Source organism: Coregonus lavaretus, assembly GCF_964263955.1.
Source record: "Coregonus lavaretus genome assembly, chromosome: 16".
Classification (NCBI taxonomy): Eukaryota; Metazoa; Chordata; class Actinopteri; order Salmoniformes; family Salmonidae; genus Coregonus; species Coregonus lavaretus.
Genome location: NC_140003.1, coordinates 15,806,181 through 15,830,105, shown reverse-complemented (window position 1 = coordinate 15,830,105; position 23,925 = coordinate 15,806,181). Strand labels below are relative to the sequence as shown.

Genomic DNA, 23,925 nt, shown 5'->3' with positions numbered 1-23,925 from the left:
ATTATCCACTGTAGTACTGACTTGTGTGCTGAGTCTATTGTGCACAGTGGCTATGTGTGAGTTTGTATGTGTGCGTTAGCATAAAATTACATATAATTTAATAGGATCTCTGTGTGCGTGAGGATGTCGTACCTTGGGCTCAGTCACCCAGCACTTCATCATCAGCTCAGCGAAACTGGCTGGGCAGCTACTGGGAATGGTTAACCTCTGGAACAGACAGACACAGTCACACACGCACTCACTGAAAGGATTGCTGTAGTCTCAGCTTTCAGTTCTGAGGTCAGAATATGAATTTAGAGCATGTCAGGAGGCAGGTCAAATATACGGATGACTTATGTGACAGGAGACCTGGTGAATGAGTCTTGCAAGAGATGTCCATATAGTCAACAAGCGTATCAACTCCGTTCTGAGAATGCAGATATTGCATGAGTGGGATCAATTGGCTTAGGCCCATATGACGATCCCCAACTAGCTATACTGGTGTGTGATGACTGAAATGATTCCTGTAAAGATACACTGGCTCATTAAGAAAAACTGTCAGGAATCTGTCTCTTCACAACATCTATTAGCATAGATAGAGGAAGCTCCAATCCATCTACAGTCAATCTGTTCCTAGAAGACTGCATAATGAGGAAAAATGAAAAAGGAAGTGAAGCTATACCTCACTCTTCTCCACCACCAGCCAGGCGACTTGTAAACCCTCCAGGCCTTTAAAGGGAATCTCCCGGGTGAGCATCTCCCACAGAACCTGACACAGGGAAACGAGAAGGGTCATGGTCAGTCAACGAGCAAATGCATCTAAGTCTTTCTATAAACTAGGGTACCAGTGAGGATTTCCTACACTGGATAACTTATTACAGCTGTTGATAAGGCATTGATAATAATCTGTCAATTTTCTTCATGTCATTACATTAAGATCAGTGGCGGTCGGTGCCGTTTAAGTTGAGGGAGGACGATTCTTTTTTTATGAGCATGGCCTTATTTCTATTACAGCATACTGTCATTCATATTCCATTCACCCAGCTCAATGTACCATCGTTAGGTATAGGCTACTACATGATACTCCAATTTTCCCTATACCCATCATGAGGTTGGTATAACCTAGCCTATTAATTAAATTTGAGTAGGTGCACAGGTCGAGATAAATTTGAGTAATCAAGGTGACAAACAGTGACACATTCAATACCACCTTGCACACTCTTGCCTGCATGTAGCTGATCTAGGGTGTAATCATTGGTCCAACAGTTGCAAATAAGAGTTTCTATTGGACAAATTCAGGTATGTTTATCCCCATTTTGTTACGTTTGCTTCCGGTCTAAGGCGCTGCATCGCAATGCTAGCTGTGCCACTAGAGATCCTGGTTCGAATCCAGGCTCTGTCGTAGCCGGCCGTGACCGGGAGTCCCATGGGGCGGCGCACAATTGGCCCGGCGTCGTCCAGGGTAGGGGAGGGAATGGCCGGCAGGGATGTAGCTCAGTTGGTAGAGCATGGCGTTTGCAACGCCAGGGTTGTGGGTTCGATTCCCAGTATGAAAAAATAAAAAATAAAAAATAATAATGTATGCACTCACTAACTGTAAGTCGCTCTGGATAAGAGCGTCTGCTAAATGACTAAAATGTAAATGTAATGTAAAATGTTTTAAGAAACGTTTTTCAACAGAATCGGCAGCATGAAGACACCCCTAATGTGGTGCCAGGAAAATAACCTTTCACTCAACGTCAACAAAACAAAGGAGATGATTGTGGACTTCAGGAAACAGCAGAGGGTGCAACCCCCCTATCCACATCGATGGGACTGCAGTGGAGAAGGTAAAAATCTTCAAGTTCCTTGGCGTACACATCACTGACAAACTGAAATGGTCCAGACAGTGTGGTGAAGAAGGCGCAACAGAGCCTCTTCAACCTCAGGAGGCTGAAGACATTTGGCTTGGCACCAGAACCCTCACAAACTTTTACAGATGCACAATTGAGAGCATCCTGTCGGCTGTATCACTGCCTGGTACGGCAACTGCACCGCCCGCAACTGCAGGGCTCTCCAGAGTGTGGTGCAGTCTGCCGAACGCATTACCGGGGGCAAACTACCCGCCCTCCAAGACACCTACAGCACCCAATGTCACAGGAAGGCCAAAAAGATCACCAATGACATCAACCACCCGAGCCACTGCCTGTTCACCCCGCTATCATCCAGAAGGCAAGGTCAATACAGGTGCATCAAAGCTGGGACCGTGAGAATGAAAAACAGCTTCTATCTCAAGTCCATCAGACTGTTAAATACCCATCACTAGCACATTATAGGCTGCTGCTGCCTATTGAAATCACTGGCCACTTTAAGAAATGGAACACTAGTCACTTTAATAATGTTTACATATCTTGCACTACTCATCTCATTTGTATATACTGTATTCTATTCTATAATATTCTAGTCCATGCCGCTCTGTCATTGCTTGTCAATATATGTATATATTCTTAAATTCCATTCCTTACTAGATTTGTGTGTATTGGGTATATGTTGTATATATTGTTAGATTTTACATGTTAGATATTACTGCACTGTCGGAGCTAGAAGCACAAGCATTTCGTTACACCCGCAATAACATCTGCTAAACACGTGTATGTGACAAATATAATTTTATTTTATTTGAATCACACGCAAAAACAGTTCACTTTCATAGTAGCCACATACAAACAGAATGATCACTTTGCTCATTGTATAATTCCTTCTCTCATCTACGTGCTCTCCTCCTCTCAACTTTTCCCTTCGCATGTGGACTTCAGTGCACAACACATCAGCTGTCTGTGACCAGGCGATAAAACCTTTCCAAGCCAAACCTTCATATCATAACTGCTAACCTCTACATACAACCTACAGCCTGTCACCATATTAGCTAACGTCATAGTCAACATAGCTAATAGAACTAACGCGTTAGTAAACTCTCTACTATCATGCAGTACAGTGTACAGACAGCAAGCAGTTTAGCAGTTACACTGATGGCCCGGTCGCAATAAATTCATAAAACCAAAAGCTTACCTTGACTTGGAAGAGTTCCAGTATTGGATAGCCAAAGCCAGCTAGCTAACATAGCATCCCTCTCTGTTTGAGCCGGGTGTTTGAGTAGGCTAATCTAGTTAGCTGCATTCGCTAGATAAGTAAGGGAAAGTGAAAAAAATACAAGGAAATCTCTCTCTCTCTCTCTTGCTTCTCCATCATTTTTGAAGAAATTAATTTGTTCAAAACTATTCAACTATTGTCTTTCTCTCTCTTTGAGTCAACTACTCGCCACATTTTATGCACTGAAGTGCTAGCTAGCTGTAGCTTATGCTTTCAGTAATAGATTCATTCTCTGATCCTTTGACTGGGTGGATAACATGTCAGTTCATGCTGCAAGAATTCTGATAGGTTGGAGGACATCCTCTGGAATTTGACATAATTACTGTGTAAGTCTATGGAAGGGGGTGAGAACCATGAGCCTCCTAGGCTTTGTATTGATGTCAATATACCCAGAAACTATTTGTCCTCCGGCTACACCATGGTGTTACCCTACAGAGTGCTGTTGAGGCTACTGTAGATCTTCATTGCAAAACAGTGAGTTTAAATTAATTATTTGGTGGCATGTAAATATATTTTGTATACTTTTATCTAAAAAGGATAAAAGTATGTTTCACTATTATTTTTATGAAATTCACTGAGGATGGTCCTCCTCTGAAGAGCCTCCTCTGATTAAGATATAAGCGGGGATCATATCTACACTACTCAAAAAAATAAAGGGAACACTAAAATAACACATCCTAGATCTGAATGAATGAAATAATCTTATTAAATACTTTTTTCTTTACATAGTTGAATGTGCTGACAACAAAATCACACAAAAATAATCAATGGAAATCAAATGTATCAACCCATGGAGGTCTGGATTTGGAGTCACCCTCAAAATTAAAGTGGAAAACCACACTACAGGCTGATCCAACTTTGATGTAATGTCCTTAAAACAAGTCAAAATGAGGCTCAGTAGTGTGTGTGGCCTCCACGTGCCTGTATGACCTCCCTACAACGCCTGGGCATGCTCCTGATGAGGTGGCGGATGGTCTCCTGAGGGATCTCCTCCCAGACCTGGACTAAAGCATCCGCCAACTCCTGGACAGTCTGTAGTGCAACGTGGCGTTGGTGGATGGAGCGAGACATGATGTCCCAGATGTGCTCAATTGGATTCAGGTCTGGGGAACGGGCGGGCCAGTCCATAGTATCAATGCCTTCCTCTTGCAGGAACTGCTGACACACTCGAGCCAAATGAGGTCTAGCATTGTCTTGCATTAGGAGGAACCCAGGGCCAACCGCACCAGCATATGGTCTCACAAGGGGTCTGAGGATCTCATCTCGGTACCTAATGGCAGTCAGGCTACCTCTGGCGAGCACATGGAGGGGTGTGCGGCCCCCCAAAGAAATGCCACCCCACACCATGACTGACCCACCGCCAAACCGGTCATGCTGGAGGATGTTGCAGGCAGCAGAACGTTCTCCACGGCGTCTCCAGACTCTGTCACGTCTGTCACATGTGCTCAGTGTGAACCTGCTTTCATCTGTGAAGAGCACAGGGCGCCAGTGGCGAATTTGCCAATCTTGGTGTTCTCTGGCAAATGCCAAACGTCCTGCACGGTGTTGGGCTGTAAGCACAACCCCCACCTGTGGACGTCGGGCCCTCATACCACCCTCATGGAGTCTGTTTCTGACCGTTTGAGCAGACACATGCACATTTGTGGCCTGCTGGAGGTCATTTTGCAGGGCTCTGGCAGTGCTCCTCCTGCTCCTCCTTGCACAAAGGCGGAGGTAGCAGTCCTGCTGCTGGGTTGTTGCCCTCCTACGGCTTCCTCCACGTCTCCTGATGTACTGGCCTGTCTCCTGGTAGTGCCTCCATGCTCTGGACACTACGCTGACAGACACAGCAAACCTTCTTGCCACAGCTCGCATTGATGTGCCATCCTGGATGAGCTGCACTACCTGAGCCACTTGTGTGGGTTGTAGACTCCGTCTCATGCTACCACTAGAGTGAAAGCACCGCCAACATTCAAAAGTGACCAAAACATCAGCCAGGAAGCATAGGAACTGAGAAGTGGTCTGTGGTCACCACCTGCAAAACCAGTCCTTTATTGGGGGTGTCTTGCTAATTGCCTATAATTTCCACCTGTTGTCTATTCCATTTGCACAACAGCATGTGACATTTATTGTCAATCAGTGTTGCTTCCTAAGTGGACAGTTTGATTTCACAGAAGTGTGATTCACTTGAGTTACATTGTGTTGTTTAAGTGTTCCCTTTATTTTTTTGAGCAGTGTATTTTCAATAAAATTCACGAGTTGATTTAAAACCTATGTTTAACCCTTTATCATGGTTGGTGTCTTGACAGATTTGTTTAAAATCGTGCGACTTAAAACATAACTTTTCTGTCCTTGCATTTATGGCAGTGTAAGTTGTTGTTATATCATATATTAATCAGTTAAGCTCTCGGACAGTTTTTTGTATAGAGATCTCAGAAATGCAGTGTAACTACATAACATTTCGTGTCTCCTTATTTTATGGGGTGAAAACAGTTTTCATGGGCACACAAATCCAAATGCATTGCAAAATCGAATGCGTCTAACCGAAAGTCACCTTAACTTAATACTTAAAACCTAAATCTATACTGTTATTAACGTGGTTCTTCAATAATTATGCATAATACATGTTGGATGTGCATTTGGTGTCCAGCTGAATAGTTATGCCTTGATATTTCCACATATCATCATCTGACCCAGGAAGGAATTTCCTGAATGACAGTCAAGTGGCGAACAGCTGTTGTGATAGGCTGTTGTTGCATCACATGCGCAAAGTGCTGGAAAAAAATGTGTTTGCGAGGAATGTCCAGTATATTTTTGTGTCTCATTCTTTACATTTACATTTTAGTCATTTAGCAGACGCTCTTATCCAGCCACTCGGGAGTACACCCTATTTATAATGACAACAAATGACTGTACATAGCCTTGTGGGCTTATTCACAATATAATCTGGTAATGAAATAACATGACAAATACATTTTGTTTTCCATGTTAGACCTGCATTTTTAAACGATACGAGGACTACTTGAACTTGAATTTGGAGCTCAAAAATTCAAGTAGGCTACTGGAATAGGCCTACCTTGAAAATCAGACATTTCCTCAATTTGGTGCTTGAAAAGTTTTTCTAATTATTGTAGGCAATTTATAAGTCTCCTACTCCCTTATCATTATCTGTGATTTCATTTTTGATCAATTTTTGTGAGAGATGTGGACCCTTTCGTTTGTTTCCCGCCATTTCAATTGAAGGGCGTTGCGCTACTCTGTTGCGGTAAAACCATGTGCGGTTATTATGAGGACGACATCTAATGTTGGCTTCAACTTGTCTTTCCATACAAATCCTTCCATTCAAAAATGAACCTGGTTTTTGGTCACTTTCTCATTATAAAAACAGCGATGGTGAGATTCAAATGGTGAGATTAATGCTACCGCTATTCATGGCTTTATTATGTGTGCCTGCATCGACCACACAGGCTACAGAAAAATCACCATGCATGCATCCAATCTATTTAGTCAGGCAATGTCCACATTATTCTCACATATTTTAGAATACCAATGCATTGACAAGGCCTAAAAAAAATCATTATTCTTAAAGTGGTAATTGCCTACTTTTTTGACACTTTTGGGGGGAGGGGGGGTTCTATATCAGGCCCATATGTACAATTATATAAATTATACAATTGTATAACATTGAGATCCTTGAAATACAATTAAGTGCTTGAAAAAGTCCCTGAAAGTCTTAGAATTTGACGTGACAATGTCTGTATGAGCCCTGCTTAAATGATGTATAGTCCTAGGCCTATGTTGTTGAATAGATGGAGTTATGGGTCAATTTGCATAAATTCACTTTTATTCCTCTAAGTGCACATGTGGAACTGCATGAAAGTCCTTTTTATTTTTGTTTCAAACCATTTTGAAATGTTGATCCAATGTCACACATTGGCCCCATTATTTATAGAAAGACTCATCTACACCACAGACTGCATGGTGTGGTCAGTCTTCCACTGAACTGAGATACAACACAGACTAAGACTTTAGTTATACATTAGTTACCATATTAGGAGAGCAAAAAACCTTGAATGAAGGGCAAAATGCAAATCATACAAATCACTACACATACAGTGGGGAAAATAAGTATTTAGTCAGCCACCAATTGTGCAAGTTCTCCCACTTAAAAAGATGAGAGAGGCCTGTAATTTTCATCATAGGTACACGTCAACTATGACAGACAAATTGAGAAAAAAAATCCAGAAAATCACATTGTAGGATTTTTAATGAATTTATTTGCAAATTATGGTGGAAAATAAGTATTTGGTCACCTACAAACAAGCAAGATTTCTGGCTCTCACAGACCTGTAACTTCTTCTTTAAGAGGCTCCTCTGTCCTCCACTCATTACCTGTATTAATGGCACCTGTTTGAACTTGTTATCAGTATAAAAGACACCTGTCCACAACCTCAAACAGTCACACTCCAAACTCCACTATGGCCAAGACCAAAGAGCTGTCAAAGGACACCAGAAACAAAATTGTAGACCTGCACCAGGCTGGGAAGACTGAATCTGCAATAGGTAAGCAGCTTGGTTTGAAGAAATCAACTGTGGGAGCAATTATTAGGAAATGGAAGACATACAAGACCACTGATAATCTCCCTCGATCTGGGGCTCCACGCAAGATCTCACCCCGTGGGGTCAAAATGATCACAAGAACGGTGAGCAAAAATCCCAGAACCACATGGGGGGACCTAGTGAATGACCTGCAGAGAGCTGGGACCAAAGTAACAAAGCCTACCATCAGTAACACACTACGCCGCCAGGGACTCAAATCCTGCAGTGCCAGACGTGTCCCCCTGCTTAAGCCAGTACATGTCCAGGCCCGTCTGAAGTTTGCTAGAGTGCATTTGGATGATCCAGAAGAGGATTGGGAGAATGTCATATGGTCAGATGAAACCAAAATATAACTTTTTGGTAAAAACTCAACTCGTCGTGTTTGGAGGACAAAGAATGCTGAGTTGCATCCAAAGAACACCATACCTACTGTGAAGCATGGGGGTGGAAATATCATGCTTTGGGGCTGTTTTTCTGCAAAGGGACCAGGATGACTGATCCGTGTAAAGGAAAGAATTAATGGGGCCATGTATCGTGAGATTTTGAGTGAAAACCTCCTTCCATCAGCAAGGGCATTGAAGATGAAACGTGGCTGGGTCTTTCAGCATGACAATGATCCCAAACACACCGCCCGGGCAACGAAGGAGTGGCTTCGTAAGAAGCATTTCAAGGTCCTGGAGTGGCCTAGCCAGTCTCCAGATCTCAACCCCATAGAAAATCTTTGGAGGGAGTTGAAAGTCTGTGTTGCCCAGCGACAGCCCCAAAACATCACTGCTCTAGAGGAAATCTGCATGGAGGAATGGGCCAAAATACCAGCAACAGTGTGTGAAAACCTTGTGAAGACTTACAGAAAACATTTGACCTGTGTCATTGCCAACAAAGGGTATATAACAAAGTATTGAGAAACGTTTGTTATTGACCAAATACTTATTTTCCACCATAATCTGCAAATACATTTATTAAAAATCCTACAATGTGATTTTCTGGATTTTTTTTCCTCATTTTGTCTGTCATAGTTGACGTGTACCTATGATGAAAATTACAGGCCTCTCTCATCTTTTTAAGTGGGAGAACTTGCACAATTGATGGCTGACTAAATACTTTTTTCCCCCACTGTAATACACATTTATACCAATACAGTAAATTACATTGTGTGTGGTAAATAAACCCCAGTGTAAGTGGATTGCGATAGAGAACAGTGTGTTGACCCAGACGCTGGCTGGCCTGACCTCAGGCCCTGCTCTGTTTGTTCACTGACTCTTTATGGCACTCAGGAGTCAGGCCCTTGATTGGCTGGGTGACTCAGAGCGTCCCCTATATGCTCTGTCACTCTACACTTCACACCTTCTCCGTCACCATGCAGGAATATAGCCGAGCAGTCACACACGCAGACAGGCAGATACACAAACAGTCACGCACGGCCATGCACAGACACATGGATGCACACACACACGCCATACGCATGCACACACACACACTGAAATATGCCCAGGCTTCAAACTCTCTCTCTACTCAGGGATGACAGATTCCATCTTCTAATGGTGATAGAAATGTGGCAGAAAACGTATGGAATTGCTGCTAGCACTTCTACAAAGGTCAATAATGCCGCTCACGACTACTTTTCCAGAGGCAGTAATGAATGCATGAAAATGTCATCTCTGAAAGTCTGTTCTTTCAAGTGCTAGGTACTGGTTGATTGACAGTTTACTTTCTCAGCCATGCAGTAGCAACAGCGACATTAGAGCTATTTCTTAACCATACTTGTTCTTTGGCTTCCTCTACAAACTAAGCAACTTCCTTACCAAGCTGGTTCAGTCCCTAGTCAAACAAGTTTCTCTCTGATGGTTTCTGTACTTAGTAAATAAAAGTATATGTATGAGCCGATACATATGAACATCACAAGCAGATTGTCTTGCAGAATCAGCTTGAGAAAAATAGCCCATTCTCAGTAACTATTGGATTGAGTATCAACAGCTGATCTGTGGTCAGTGTGTGTCCTATGTGTTGGTCACTCACCACGCCGTAGGAATAGGTGTCACAGGTCTCAGACACTGGCAGGCTCTGGATGACCTCCGGGGCCATCCAGGGGAACGTGCCCACCAGGGACATGTGTGTGGTGTGGGAGTGGAACCGGGACGCCCCAAAATCACAGATCTACACAGGGAAACAGGTACTGGTGAAGGCCCGGGATTTAGCAAGGGTTGGGATAAAAAGGTTTTGGGTGAAACCAGTATGCAAACGTAAGATCCCATGCATTCAGGAATGTGCAAACAAATGTACCTTAAGAACGTTGTCTGCCGTCACAACCACTGCAATAGAAAACATGTTTTTCAAGTCTGGAAAAATATGTATATTCAGTTTTCTTCTAATTCAGCTTTTGTAATATTTGCCTCTGGCTATATACAGTGGGGAGAACAAGTATTTGATACACTGCCGATTTTGCAGGTTTTCCTACTTACAAAGCATGTAGAGGTCTGTCATCTTTATCATAGGTACACTTCAACTGTGAGAGACGGAATCTAAAACAAAAATCCAGAAAATCACATTGTATGATTTTAAAGTAATTAATTTGCATTTCATTGCATGACATAAGTATTTGATACATCAGAAAAGCAGAACTTAATATTTGGTACAGAAACCTTTGTTTGCAATTACAGAGATCATACGTTTCCTGTAGGTCTTGACCAGGTTTGCACACACTGCAGCAGGGATTTTGGCCCACTCCTCCATACAGACCTTCTCCAGATCCTTCAGGTTTCGGAGCTGTCGCTGGGCAATACGGACTTTCAGCTCCCTCCAAAGATTTTCTATTGGGTTCAGGTCTGGAGACTGGCTAGGCCACTCCAGGACCTTGAGATGCTTCTTACGGAGCCACTCCTTAGTTGCCCTGGCTGTGTGTTTCGGGTCGTTGTCATGCTGGAAGACCCAGCCACGACCCATCTTCAATGCTCTTACTGAGGGAAGGAGGTTGTTAGCCAAGATCTCGCGATACATGGCCCCATCCATCCTCCCCTCAATACGGTGCAGTCGTCCTGTCCCCTTTGCAAAAAGCATCCCCAAAGAATGATGTTTCCACCTCCATTCTTCACCTCCAAACACTACGAGTGGAGTTTAGACCAAAAAGCTCTATTTTTGTCTCATCAGACCACATGACCTTCTCCCATTCCTCCTCTGGATCATCCAGATGGTCATTGGCAAACTTCAGACGGGCCTGGACATGCGCTGGCTTGAGCAGGGGGACCTTGCGTGCGCTGCAGGATTTTAATCCATGACGGCGTAGTGTGTTACTAATGGTTTTCTTTGAGACTGTGGTCCCAGCTCTCTTCAGGTCATTGACCAGGTCCTGCCGTGTAGTTCTGGGCTGATCCCTCACCTTCCTCATGGATATTGATGCCCCACGAGGTGAGATCTTGCATGGAGCCCCAGACCAAGGGTGATTGACCGTCATCTTGAACTTCTTCCATTTTCTAATAATTGCGCCAACAGTTGTTGCCTTCTCATTAAGCTGCTTGCCTATTGTCCTGTAGCCCATCCCAGCCTTGTGCAGGTCTACAATTTTATCCCTGATGTCCTTACACAGCTCTCTGGTCTTGGCCATTGTGGAGAGGTTGGAGTCTGTTTGATTGAGTGTGTGGACAGGTGTCTTTTATACAGGTAACGAGTTCAAACAGGTGCAGTTAATACAGGTAATGAGTGGAGAACAGGAGGGCTTCTTAAAGAAAAACTAACAGGTCTGTGAGAGCCGGAATTCTTACTGGTTGGTAGGTGATCAAATACTTGTCATGCAATAAAATGCAAATTAATTACTTAAAAATCATACAATGTGATTTTCTGGATTTTTGATTTTTTAGATTCCGTCTCTCACAGTTGAAGTGTACCTATGATACAAATTACAGACCTCTACATGCTTTGTAAGTAGGAAAACCTGCAAAATCGGCAGTGTATCAAATACTTGTTCTCCCCACTGTACGTAAACCGTTAGAACAGAGGTGTCTTTTGTATAGACTCAGACACCTAACAGAAGGCTAGATCATGCAGATTAATCTGAAATCTTACCATTCCTGGACTTCAGGTCTCTGTGGATAACCTTGACTGGGGCCTCTGAGTGTAAATAGTGCATGCCTGATGGGGAAATAAAGCACATTTCCTCTGACCGATCAATGGGCAACCTGGCTGATATAAACAAGTCTGTGTTCATCTGCCTCATCCATGCCTTCCTCACAATGCCCATTACTTATGTAGACTAGGGACACAGATTAATCACATGTAGGCCTACATGTTTTGACTTCACTTGTTCTCAATGAGACCGTATTCTTAGAAACATATGCCTAGAATAACAATGAGTTGGAATAGACCATGAGCGGGCATATCTGAAATATATTCTACTGCTGAGTTGCTAATGAGCTAAAACAAATGTGGAATCTCAGTCAGTGTTTTAGTTTAGTCAAATGGCTATGCAAAAATTCCACAAGATGTACCATTGCCTGGTTTAAAGGAGCTAAAACAATGAATGATCACTGTACCTTTGGCAATCTCCATGGCCCAAGTCATAACCTGTCCCAGGTCCAGCTCCTCACTCTCTGCACTGGACAGGTAGTCATACAGGGACCCTCCACCGGCATAATCTGTGGGGAAAACACATACCGTTATAAGACTCCCAAAGTAGCATGTACATTGCTCTGCACTATCAAATATGTCTTTATACTTTAGTTAAAGGTCCAATGCAGCCATTTTTATCTCAATATCAAGTCATTTCTGGGTAACAATTAAGTACCTTACTGTGATTGTTTTCAATTAAAATGGTCAAAAAGAAACAAAAATAGCTTCTTAGCAAAGAGCAATTACTGAAGCAAGAATTTGGGAGTGGTCTAGCTGTTATTGGCAGAGAGGGTTGGAACTCGCTTTCTTATTGGTCTGGTGATGTCCCCAGGCAGGCCAAAACTCCATCCCACCAAAACAGGCTGAAATTTCAGGCAGTCTTTTCAAACAGCTCTTACATACTGACCAAACCAGCCGCGTTGCGTGTGTGAGCGTTGCAAAATAAATGTACACATACATGTTATTCAATCATTTCATCCAAACTGCTCGCACGCGTCAACAGGTGTCTGCGTAGCCAGGCGCTAAAACATAACTTGGTTCTATTTTAGATGCTTGACATGCTGCAAGTCCCGCCTCTCCCATCTACTCATTGGTTTTTACGAAAGATGAACGAGGTCCACACTTCAGTCCAGTTTGTGGAGCAATGCACCTTAAAGTTGGTTGCCATCCACCATATAAACTGAACAAAAATATGAACACAGTTACAGTTCATATAAGGAAATCAGTAAATTGAAATAAATTCATTAGGCCCTAATCTATGGATTTCATATGACTGGGAATACAGATATGCATCTGTTGGTCACAGATACCTTTAAAAAAAAAAGGTAGGGGCGAGGATCAGAAAACCAGTCAGTATCTGGTGTGACCATGCCGCATGTAGCGCGACACATCTCCTTCGCATAAAGTTAATCAGGCTGTTGATTGTGGCCTGTGGAATGTTGTCCCACTCCTCTTCAATGGCTGTGCGAAGTTGCTGGATGTTGGCAGGAACTGGAACACGCTGTCGTACACGTCAATCCAGAGCATCTCAAACATGCTCAATGGGTGACATGTCTGGTGAGTATGCTGGCTATGGAAGAACTGGGACATTTTCAGCTTCTGGGAATCCTTGCGACATGGGGCTATGCATTATCATGCTGAAACATGAGGTGATGGCGGCGGATGAGTGGCACGACAATGGGCCTCAGGATATCGTCACGGTATCTCTGTGCATTCAAATTGCCATTGATAAAATGCTATTCTGTTCATTGTGCGTAGCTTATGCCTGCCCATAACATAACCCCACTGCCTCCATGGGGCACTCTGTTCACAACGTTGACATCATCAAACCGCTCGGCCACCCAACACCATCTGCCCATACAGTTGAAACCGGGATTCATCCGTGAAGAGCACACTTCTCCAATGTGCCAATGGCCTCCCGCAGGTGAAGAAGCCGGATGTGGAGGTCCTGGGCTGGCGTGGTTACACGCGGTCTGCGGTTGTGAGGCCAGTTGGACGTACTGCCAAATTCTCTAAAACGACGTTGGAGGCGGCTTATGGTAGAGAAATGAACATTCAATTCTCTGGCAACAGTTCTGGTGGACATTCCTGCAGTCAGCATGCCAATCCCTCAAAACTTGAGACATTTGTGGCATTGTGTTGTGTGACAAACTGCACATTTTAGAGTGACCTTTTATTCTCCCCAGCACAAGGTGCACCTGTGTAATGATCATGCTGTTTAATCAGCTTCTTGATATGCCACACCTGCCAGGTGGATTATCTTGGCAAAGGAGAAATGCTCACTAACAGGGGTGTAAACAAATTTGTGCACAACATTTAAGAGAAATAAGCTTTTTGAGCATATGAAAAATTTCTGGGATCTTTTATTTCATGAAACATGGTACCAACACTTTACATGTTGCGTTTATATTTTTGTTCAGTATATATTTATTTGATTGTTTATACTGTACGCTATACACAGTGCCTTCAGAAAGTATTCACACCCCTTAACTTTTTCCACATTTTGCTGTGTTACAGCCTGAATAAAAATAAATAAAAAATGGAGATGTATTGTCACGGGCCTACACACAATACCCCATAATGTCAAAGTGGAATTACGTTTTTTCGAAAATTTATGAAAAATGAAAAGCTGAAATGTCTTGAGTTAATAAGTATTCAACCCCTTTGATACGGCAAGCCTAAATAAGTTCAGGAGTAAAAATGTGCTTAACAAGTCACATAATAAGTTGCATGGAGAGGAAGGAAACCGCTCAGAGATTTTACCATTAGGCCAATGGTGACTTTAAAACAGTTACAGAGTTGAATGGCTGTGATAGGAGAAAACTGAGGATGGATCAAAGACATTGTAGGTACTCCGCAATACTAACCTAATTGACAGAGTGAAAAGACGGAAGCCTGTACAGAATACAAATATTCCAAAACATGCATCCTGTTTGCAACAAGGCACCAAAGTAATACTGCAAAAAATGTGGCAAAGCAATTCACTTTCTGTCCTGAATACAAAGTGAAATGTTGATGGCAAATCCAATACAACACATTACTGAGTCCCATTCTCCGCATTTTCAAGCATAGTGGTGGGTGCATCATGTTATGGGTATGCTTGTAATCGTTAAGGACTGGGGAGTTTTTCAGGTTAAAAAATAAACGGAATGGAGCTAAGCACAGGCACTACAGCTCTTAGAGACTTACCCAGAAAGACTCACAGCTGTAATCGCTGCCAAAGGTGCTTCTACAAAGTATTGACTCAGGGGTGTGAATACTTATGTAAATTAGATATTTCTGTATTGCATTTTCAATACATTTGCAAGAAAATCTAAAAACATGTTATTGGGTATTGTGTAAAAATCACAACAAAATGTAGAATAAGTCAAGGGGTATGAATACTTTCTGAAGGTACTGTACATAGTATTAGCAAGCTTTTTGGCAGCAAGTTAGGCCTACTATAATATTTAGCTACCTACGTTAGCTTAGCTAGCTAGCTAGATAGCTACCGGTCTCAGCCTGCTGGTTTCCTAAGTGACAGTGGCTGAAAAAGCAAGTGTAGGCAATAGAAAAATGGCCATAAAACCAGCTCTAGCTTAGTTTAGAAGAAAGACTGATGTTTATTTTCTACAGGAAAATTACTTTTTATGCACACGTAGTGTACAGCAGCTGCCATTACTGCAGCAGCGAAAAACCGGAAACAGTCATTCCCAGAAAGTCCCCTGCAATTTCACCCCCCTTTGTGCAAGAGAAAGGCCTATACAGGCAGGCACTTGCTAGCTAGCTAATCATAGGATGTAGCCAGCTTGCTTTCAATAATGTTAAACTCGAACTGGCTAGGTAACGTTTATTTAAACTCAGACAAACATATAATAACTAACCGGGATTTGCAAGTTAGTTAGCTAGCTAGCATTCGGGGGCTTCGTTTGCTAAAAAATAAATGACGGATGGTACTTATCTACTACAAATATAGCTATGGCTCTGGCAGCATATAGCAAAATGTATCAACAAGCATTCACCAACGTACACAGCTGGTTGCATAGTAACAGTGTCAGCGTCACCAGCCTGAATCTATTCTGTAGTTGTAGTACCTCTATTAGCGTATAAATTACTTCCAAACTAGAGAAAGTTATTTTTCTCGCTATATGTTTATTGAATGAACAGGCTAAGTAAAAAACCTGGTGGATTTGTTGTTCAGCAGTGTCGTAGGAACCCCCCTACTATATCAGGAATTGTGACAGAAGGGTGAGGCAGTGGCCAGATATCAGTCCCGCTTCAAAGTAATGGAGGACACTTGAATCAGGTTTGTCACATTTGATCTGGTCAATGGTCAAAATACTATGTCCTGGAATTCACCTAACCACCTGTGTCTTGTATGTTGTAAGGAGGGGCCCCATTCCACTGTGCCAATGCCCTACTCCTGAGCCCGAGTGAGTAATGCCATCCAGTCAGTGCCATGCTGGCACGTGTCCCTTGTGAATTAGCTGTGAATCAGTATCTCTGATTGGCTATGTTCAACAGTGTATTTACTGTTGGCTTCCATGACTGTACGGTGACAGTCTTTCTCTCTCTCGCTCCCTCCCTCTGTGATATAGGAGCTGGGTCGGATATAGGAGCTGAAGTCGGGCTCCTTCATGACCAGTATCTGTGATGAGAGGGGCCTGGAGCTGATCTACGCTGCCATGCTCATGTGTATTCTTCAAACATGTCAGGGAACTCCTGTCTTATACGGGACACCATACAGGAAGGTATAATATTTGCACATTGTTATTTTATCAGAACACTGCTTCTAAAGTATTATGTGAAGTATGCTTTTTTCTACATGGAACTGTTACACCTGAAAGATATCAAAACAATTTGTTTAGAATATCTACATTAGTTCAGCAATTGCACTCTTATATTACTCTGTAGGATACTGACTAGAGATGGGGGGAAAAATTCGATACAGATACAGTGCCTTCAGAAAGTATTCATACCCCTTGATTTATTCCACATTTTGTTGTGTTACAACCTGAATTCAAAATGGATTAAATATATTTGTTTCTCACCCATCTACACACATCACCCCATAATGACAAAGTGAAAACATGTTTTTAGAAATGTTTGCAATTGTTTTGAACATGAAATACAGAAATATCTAATTTACTTAAGTATTCACACCCATGTTAGAATCCCCTTTCTTTCTGGGTAAATCTCTAAGAACTTTGCACACCTAGATTGTACAATATTTGAACTTTATTCTTTTTTAAATTCTTCAAGCTCTGTCAAGTTGGTTGCTAGTCATTTTCAAGTCTTGCCATAGATTTTTTTGCCATAGATTTTTTTTTTAAAGTCCAAACTGTAACTAGGCCACTCAGGAAAATTAAATGTTGTCTTGGTAAGCAACTCCAGTGTATATTTGGCCTTCTGTTTTAGGTTATTGTCCTGCTGAAAGGTGAATTTGTCTCCCGGTGTCTGTTGGAAAGCAGACTGAACCAGGTTTTCCTCTAGGATTTTGCCTGTGCTTAGCTCTAATCCGTTTATTTTTATCCCAAAAAACTCCATAGTCCTTGCTAAAGACAAGCATACCCATAACATGATGGAGCCACCACCATGCTTGAAAATATGAAGAGTGGTACTCAGTGATGTGTTGTGTTGGATTTGCCCCAAACATAACACTTTGTATTCAGGACATAAAGTTACATTCTTTCAGTTTTACTTTAGTACCTTGTTGCAAACAGGATGCATGTTTTGGAATAGTTTTATTCTGTACAGGCTTCCTTCTTTTCACTCTGTCATTTAGGTTAGTATTTTTGAGTAACTACAATGTTGTTGATCCATCCTCAGTTTTCTCCTATCACATCCTTAAACTCTGTAACTGTTTTAGTCACCATTGGCCTCATTGTGTAATCCTTGAGTGGTTTCTTCCTCTCCGGCAACTGAGTTAGGAAGGACGGCTGTATCTTTGTAGTGACTGAGTGTATTGATACACCATCCAAAGTGTAATTAATAACTTCACCAACTCAAAGGGATATTCAATGTCTGCTTTTTTTTACCCATTTACCAATAGGTGCCCTTCTATGCGAGGCATTGGAAAACCTCCCTGATCTTTGTGGTTGAATCTGTGTTAGAAATTGACTGTTCGACTGAGGGACCTTACAGATAATTGTATGTGTGGGGTACAGAGATGAGGTAGTCATTCAAAAATCATGTTAAACACTATTATTGCACACAGAGTGAGTCCATGCAACTTAATATGTAATTTGTTAAGCACATTTTTACTCTTGAACTTATTTAGGCTTGCCATAACAAAGGGGTTGAATACTTAATGACTCAAGACATTTCAGCTTTTCATTTTTTATTAATTTGTAAACATTTCTAAGAACATAATACCACTTTGACATTATAGGGTATTGTGTGTAGGCCAGTGACACAAAATCTCAATTTGATACATTTGTCATTCAGGCTGTAACACAACAAAATGTGGAAACAGTAAAGGGGTGTGATACTTTCTGAAGGCACTGTACATATCGGGATATTATTTTTGACGATATATCGTATCGTTTTGACAATATCGCAATATAATTTTTCCGCTAGTTGCCTGTACCTGCAGCAAAACTCCAGTATTTTTCCTTCATAGCTTGTTCTCCATCTTCTTTTTAAATAGAGATCAAAACTTGTTTTCTCATGGCTCTCTCTTGTCCCTCTGTAGCAGACATATGGTGAGCAATATGTTTGGTATAAAAATAAATAAAGGGAGTTTATGTGACTTGTTTCAGGAAACTAGGCGTATGTCGCACGTCACTACTTCACAGGAGAGCCATTTGAAGGTAAACTTTTTTTTAAAATCAAAATGCGTTTTTGGGCAGAAATGCCTTCTGGAACGTGAACTTTCATGTGACTTAATAACAAACTTGTATGCCATCTATAAATACAAATAAAATTGCTAAATTACGAGCCTAGTTGGTTTAGCCAAAGAAAAAGACAGCAACCTTCCCGCTAGCCATGATTGGCTGAGATAATGAGTGGGCTGGACATGCCAAGAGATGAGTTCGGATTGGTCTGCCATGTAGCGTGCTTCTGTCTATTTGAGCTGGTCTGTATGTGTAGGTAATCCTTTCTAACGCAGCTTTTTCTGAAAGATATCGCGTAGTAGAACTGCATAAGTGTTGCTCTCCACTTTCTGGAGGACCGAGTTTTGAAATCAGTGGAATTAGAGTATGATAGCTAAGGAGATGGAGAAAAAACCTGTCTCTGGATTACATGTAAGGGCAACCATGACAGAGACAGAGAGAGAGAAGCGTCCATCCATGTATACCGGTAAGATAGTCTAGCTAGCTACATTTTCAGATATTACACGTTTCTAATTTTGTCAGAAAGTCATTTTCATTTCAAGTTAAAGTGTACTGTTAGCTAGCTAGCTAACATTAGCTGGCTGGCTCGCTAGCTAACGTTACGTGTATGATCTGTGTAGTAATATTATTCGTATCTCAGAGCCATTTGCTTTGCTAGTTATAGCCTAATGTTAGCTAGCTAACATTGAACCTAGTTGGTTATCTACCTGCAGATTCATGCAGGGTAGTAACGTCATGAGTTGGGATTATGGTTCATTGTTTAGCTAGCTAGCTAGCTACATGTCTTAACAAAAGACTCCACTATGCAAGTATCCATTTCAATAGAATGTTCATGATGTCACTGCAACAACTGTTGACAGACGTAGCTGGTAAATTCGCTCTGGCTATCTACTCCGATTTCAGAGCACTCTCGTCTGAGTGTGCCAGAGCACAGAACAACTGACGAATTTACGAACGCTCAACACCTGTTGAATATGGCCGGTGTCAGTAAACGTTGGCAAAAAAATGTAATTAAATTGTTGCCAGCAGCACAGCTGCAGTCACCAATGCTCTGAATAACATAAAAACAGCCTAACCAGCTCTGCTAGGGCGAGTAAAATGGTCAGAGTGAGCTGTTCTCTCATTTGTGTCTGGAAGTAGCTAGCAAGCTAGACAACGTGCTTAGCTTGGGTGCTTGACTGCTGTTGTTAGGACAGAACGCTCGGATCAACCCTTAAAGAAATGGGTGGGGCTAAAGCTTAAGAGGGTGTGAACGATGATTAATGGGTGTAGACAAAGAAGAGCTCTCCAGTAGGTAACCAAAACATTCAAAGGCCATTTTCTCAAAAGTGAGGTTACAAGTTTATCAACTTTCAAAGCAGAATTACATTCCCATTGTTCCTCAACTGTAGTGTATGATATACCATTTTCTAGTCTCTACTTTTATCCAATGTAAAAAAACACAATTTCAAATTTTGCTACATAAGACCGAATCGAGCCGGTCGGTCACATACAGTGGGGAGAACAAGTATTTGATACACTGCCAATTTTGCAGGTTTTCCTACTTACAAAGCATGTAGAGGTCTGTAATTTTTATCATAGGTACACTTCAACAGAAAATCACATTGTATGATTTTTAAGTAATTAATTTGCATTTTATTGCATGACATAAGTATTTGATCACCTACCAACCAGTAAGAATTCTGGCTCTCACAGACCTGTTCGTTTTTCTTTAAGAAGCCCTCCTGTTCTCCACTCATTACCTGTATTAACTGCACCTGTTTGAACTCGTTACCTGTATAAAAGACACCTGTCCACACACTCAATCAAACAGACTCCAACCTCTCCACAATGGCCAAGACCAGAGAGCTGTGTAAGGACATCAGGGATAAAATTGTAGACCTGCACAAGGCTGGGATGGACTACAGGACAATAGGCAAGCAGCTTGGTGAGAAGGCAACAACTGTTGGCGCAATTATTAGAAAATGGAAGAAGTTCAAGATGACGGTCAATCACCCTTGGTCTGGGGCTCCATGCAAGATCTCACCTCGTGGGGCATCAATGATCATGAGGAAGGTGAGGGATCATCCCAGAACTACATGGCAGGACCTGGTCAATGACCTGAAGAGAGCTGGGACCACAGTCTCAAAGAAAACCATTAGTAACACACTACGCCGTCATGGCTTAAAATCCTGCAGCGCACGCAAGGTCCCCCTGCTCAAGCCAGTGCATGTCCAGGCCCGTCTGAAGTTTGCCAATGACCATCTGGATGATCCAGAGGAGGAATGGGAGAAGGTCATGTGGTCTGATGAGACAAAAATAGAGCTTTTTGGTCTAAACTCCACTCGCCGTGTTTGGAGGAAGAAGAAGGATGAGTACAACCCCAAGAACACCATCCCAACCGTGAAGAATGGAGGTGGAAACATCATTCTTTGGGGATGCTTTTCTGCAAAGGGGACAGGACGACTGCACCGTATTGAGGGGAGGATGGATGGGGCCATGTATTGCGAGATCTTGGCCAACAACCTCCTTCCCTCAGTAAGAGCATTGAAGATGGGTCGTGGCTGGGTCTTCCAGCATGACAACGACCCGAAACACACAGCCAGGACAACTAAGGAGTGGCTCCGTAAGAAGCATCTCAAGGTCCTGGAGTGGCCTAGCCAGTCTCCAGACCTGAACCCAATAGAAAATCTTTGGAGGGAGCTGAAAGTCTGTATTGCCCAGCGACTGCCCCGAAACCTGAAGGATCTGGGTCCAGGTGGAGGATGGAGGAGTGGGCCAAAATCCCTGCTGCAGTGTGTGCAAACCTGGTCAAGACCTACAGGAAACGTATGATCTCTGTAATTGCAAACAAAGGTTTCTGTACCAAATATTAAGTTCTGCTTTATCAAATACTTATGTCATGCAATAAAATGCAAATTAATTACTTAAAAATCATACAATGTGATTTTCTGGATTTTTTTTTTAACCTATTACAAAAATGACAGACCTCTACCTGCTTTGTAAGTAGGAAAACCTGCAAAATCGCCAGTGTATCAAATACTAGTTCTCCCCACTGTATATATAGAGTGTGCGACTCTCTCTCTTTATTTATTTATTTATTTATAACTTACAGTATCGAATCGCAATACATTTAGAATCATGAGAATCACAATACATCGTAAGGGCACCTAAGTATTGTGATAATATCGTATCGTGAGGTCCATGGCATGCTTTGAATTGGTCAGTAGCCTACAGAGTGGTATGAGAAGAGTGCCATCCTCCTGCATCTCACATATGCCTGTAGTTATTGAACTCTGCCTGCTGAAACCAAGTGTTGAGCCAAACTCTGTCATATCCAGGATGGAGTGTCATGCACTCCACCCCTCCGCCACCTGACTGCACCTGTCCATAACCTGCGATACATTACAGAGACGGAATGGATTTCATCACCCACTGGAGACTTGAAGACAGAACCTCACCCAGAGAGAGCTGTGCATGTCAGTGTGTGGTTAGATAGCCAAATCCTTAGATTTGGCCAAATAGACAAATAGAATGCCATTCTAGTGCTGGTTAGACAGCTGAAGTTTACTCTACACAAACATATTTTTATTTGCTAGGTAAGTGTATGCATACTGTCTTTATAAGCACATCAATATGATAATTACATCATTAAATGTTTTGTCTTTGTAACAAGAACACAATCATCACATTGTTGTTGATAAATGTACGTACACTCAAGCTGGGCAATGATTGTGCAATGTTCACATGTAGCCTACACCTGTAGGGATATTAGTAGTTCTTGGATTTGTCCCCCGGGAAAGATCTAACAGCGGAAATAAGGTGAGACGAGAAGAGACAAAAATAGCCAGTTATAGAATATTGTGCTGTAGGACAGCTGAGCTGACTCAAGGCCGGGCATGCAACTCCCGGTTGATACCTTTCCCACAGTAACCTGTATTTACATGATGTGATGAAACGTTGGAACTAAGTTGAACGCTACTTTCGTAGCAAGGTGTTGTAGAATGAGTGTCTTATGAAACACATTCCAGACACTGGCTCTTGCTATCTTGCCATAACTGATTTGACAGAGACATATCAGCTAGATAGGACAAAAAAAGTCAGTCAGGACGGGAGAAGTCCTCAACTTCGTTCTTATAGCAAAGCTAGCTTAGCTTACCTCACTGTACTCACTACTGGCCTTGTTGTGATTGAATGGCAAAGACACACCCAAGAAACACCCACATCAGACCACACCCCCAAGACAACTCTTGTTTGCCTTCAGTCATGACCGCTAGCATTTTTTATGAACATTGATGGAAAACAAGGCCAAATCAGGAAGTGCAGTCGCCCTTTAAACTATCAACGTCAACATTTTATCCCTTTAAAACTATTTTGATATAATGTTCAAGAAGGATCAGACCCATCATATTACTCTAATGTATAGTTTCCCCAGACCAGTAGTGAAGGGAAACACACTAACATAACAACAATAGAAGCATAATGTGGAAGTAGGATGTTTTGATAGTCCATGCAACACCTCCTTATAAAAAGGCCACAAGCACTGCCAATAAACATTGTTAAATCACTGAGATACTTCAGTACCGGGGAGACTGAGAGACAGACAGACACACAGCGCTCCAGTCGCTCCATGAACTATAGAGTGGCCTGGCCTGACAAAGACAGATGGCTAAAATTGACATTATCTGATACCAGCTAGACTAGTGGGAGTCTGATGTTTGCGCAACACAATTTCCTATCTCACCACAGATAATAGTGCAAACAAGAATCACGGTTGAGGGAAGGAACCAGGCCTGTACTTGTAATTAATAATATGAATTGACCTGACCATATTATGCCCTAATATAAATCCAGGAAGGATGTAGGTTGTTGATCTAATCATTTACATTATGTGGTTTAGACACGAACACCAAGACCTCCTACAGATTTCATTGTGGTCTTAAGGGTAACTCTCAACCCCAATTTCAGCCTTTGCCCAACCCCTTTAAATAAAAAATAAAAAAATGCATTCAAGTGAGAATTGCTCATAAATATTCATTTTCGGTGTGGGTAAACGTAGTTGTACCTGATCCCAACACTTCTTCACTAAAGCATACTTACCATAAGTATTTCAGCAGAATTTGTGCATTTTAATTTGTGTGAAAAGACACATTTTTGTGCGACTTAACTCGTAGGAAAATACTGTCACGGTTTCGGCCGAGGCTGCCTCTCTTCCTTGCTCGGGCAGGCTTCGGCGTTCGTCGTCTCCGGAATACTAGCTGCCACCGTTGCATGTTTCTATGTTCGTTTGCTTTTGTCTGATTGTTGTTACACCTGTTATCGTTTAGTGTAATTAGTGTCCTATAAG

General features: G+C 42.1%; 1 protein-coding gene across 1 annotated transcript in view; it reads right to left on the bottom strand.

Moving 5' to 3' along the window:
* The window catches only part of LOC311143643 (mitogen-activated protein kinase kinase kinase 20-like), a 62,978-nt gene that overhangs the window by 17,413 nt on the left and 21,640 nt on the right, over nucleotides 1-23,925 (bottom strand). Inside the window, exons 3-8 of the mRNA XM_084179511.1 lie at nucleotides 12,210-12,311; nucleotides 11,743-11,808; nucleotides 9,967-9,995; nucleotides 9,703-9,840; nucleotides 662-748; nucleotides 133-207 (exon numbers count right to left, since the gene is read on the bottom strand). Coding sequence (XP_084035637.1) covers nucleotides 133-207; nucleotides 662-748; nucleotides 9,703-9,840; nucleotides 9,967-9,995; nucleotides 11,743-11,808; nucleotides 12,210-12,311 — 497 coding nt within the window. The remainder of the gene's footprint in view (nucleotides 1-132; nucleotides 208-661; nucleotides 749-9,702; nucleotides 9,841-9,966; nucleotides 9,996-11,742; nucleotides 11,809-12,209; nucleotides 12,312-23,925) is intronic.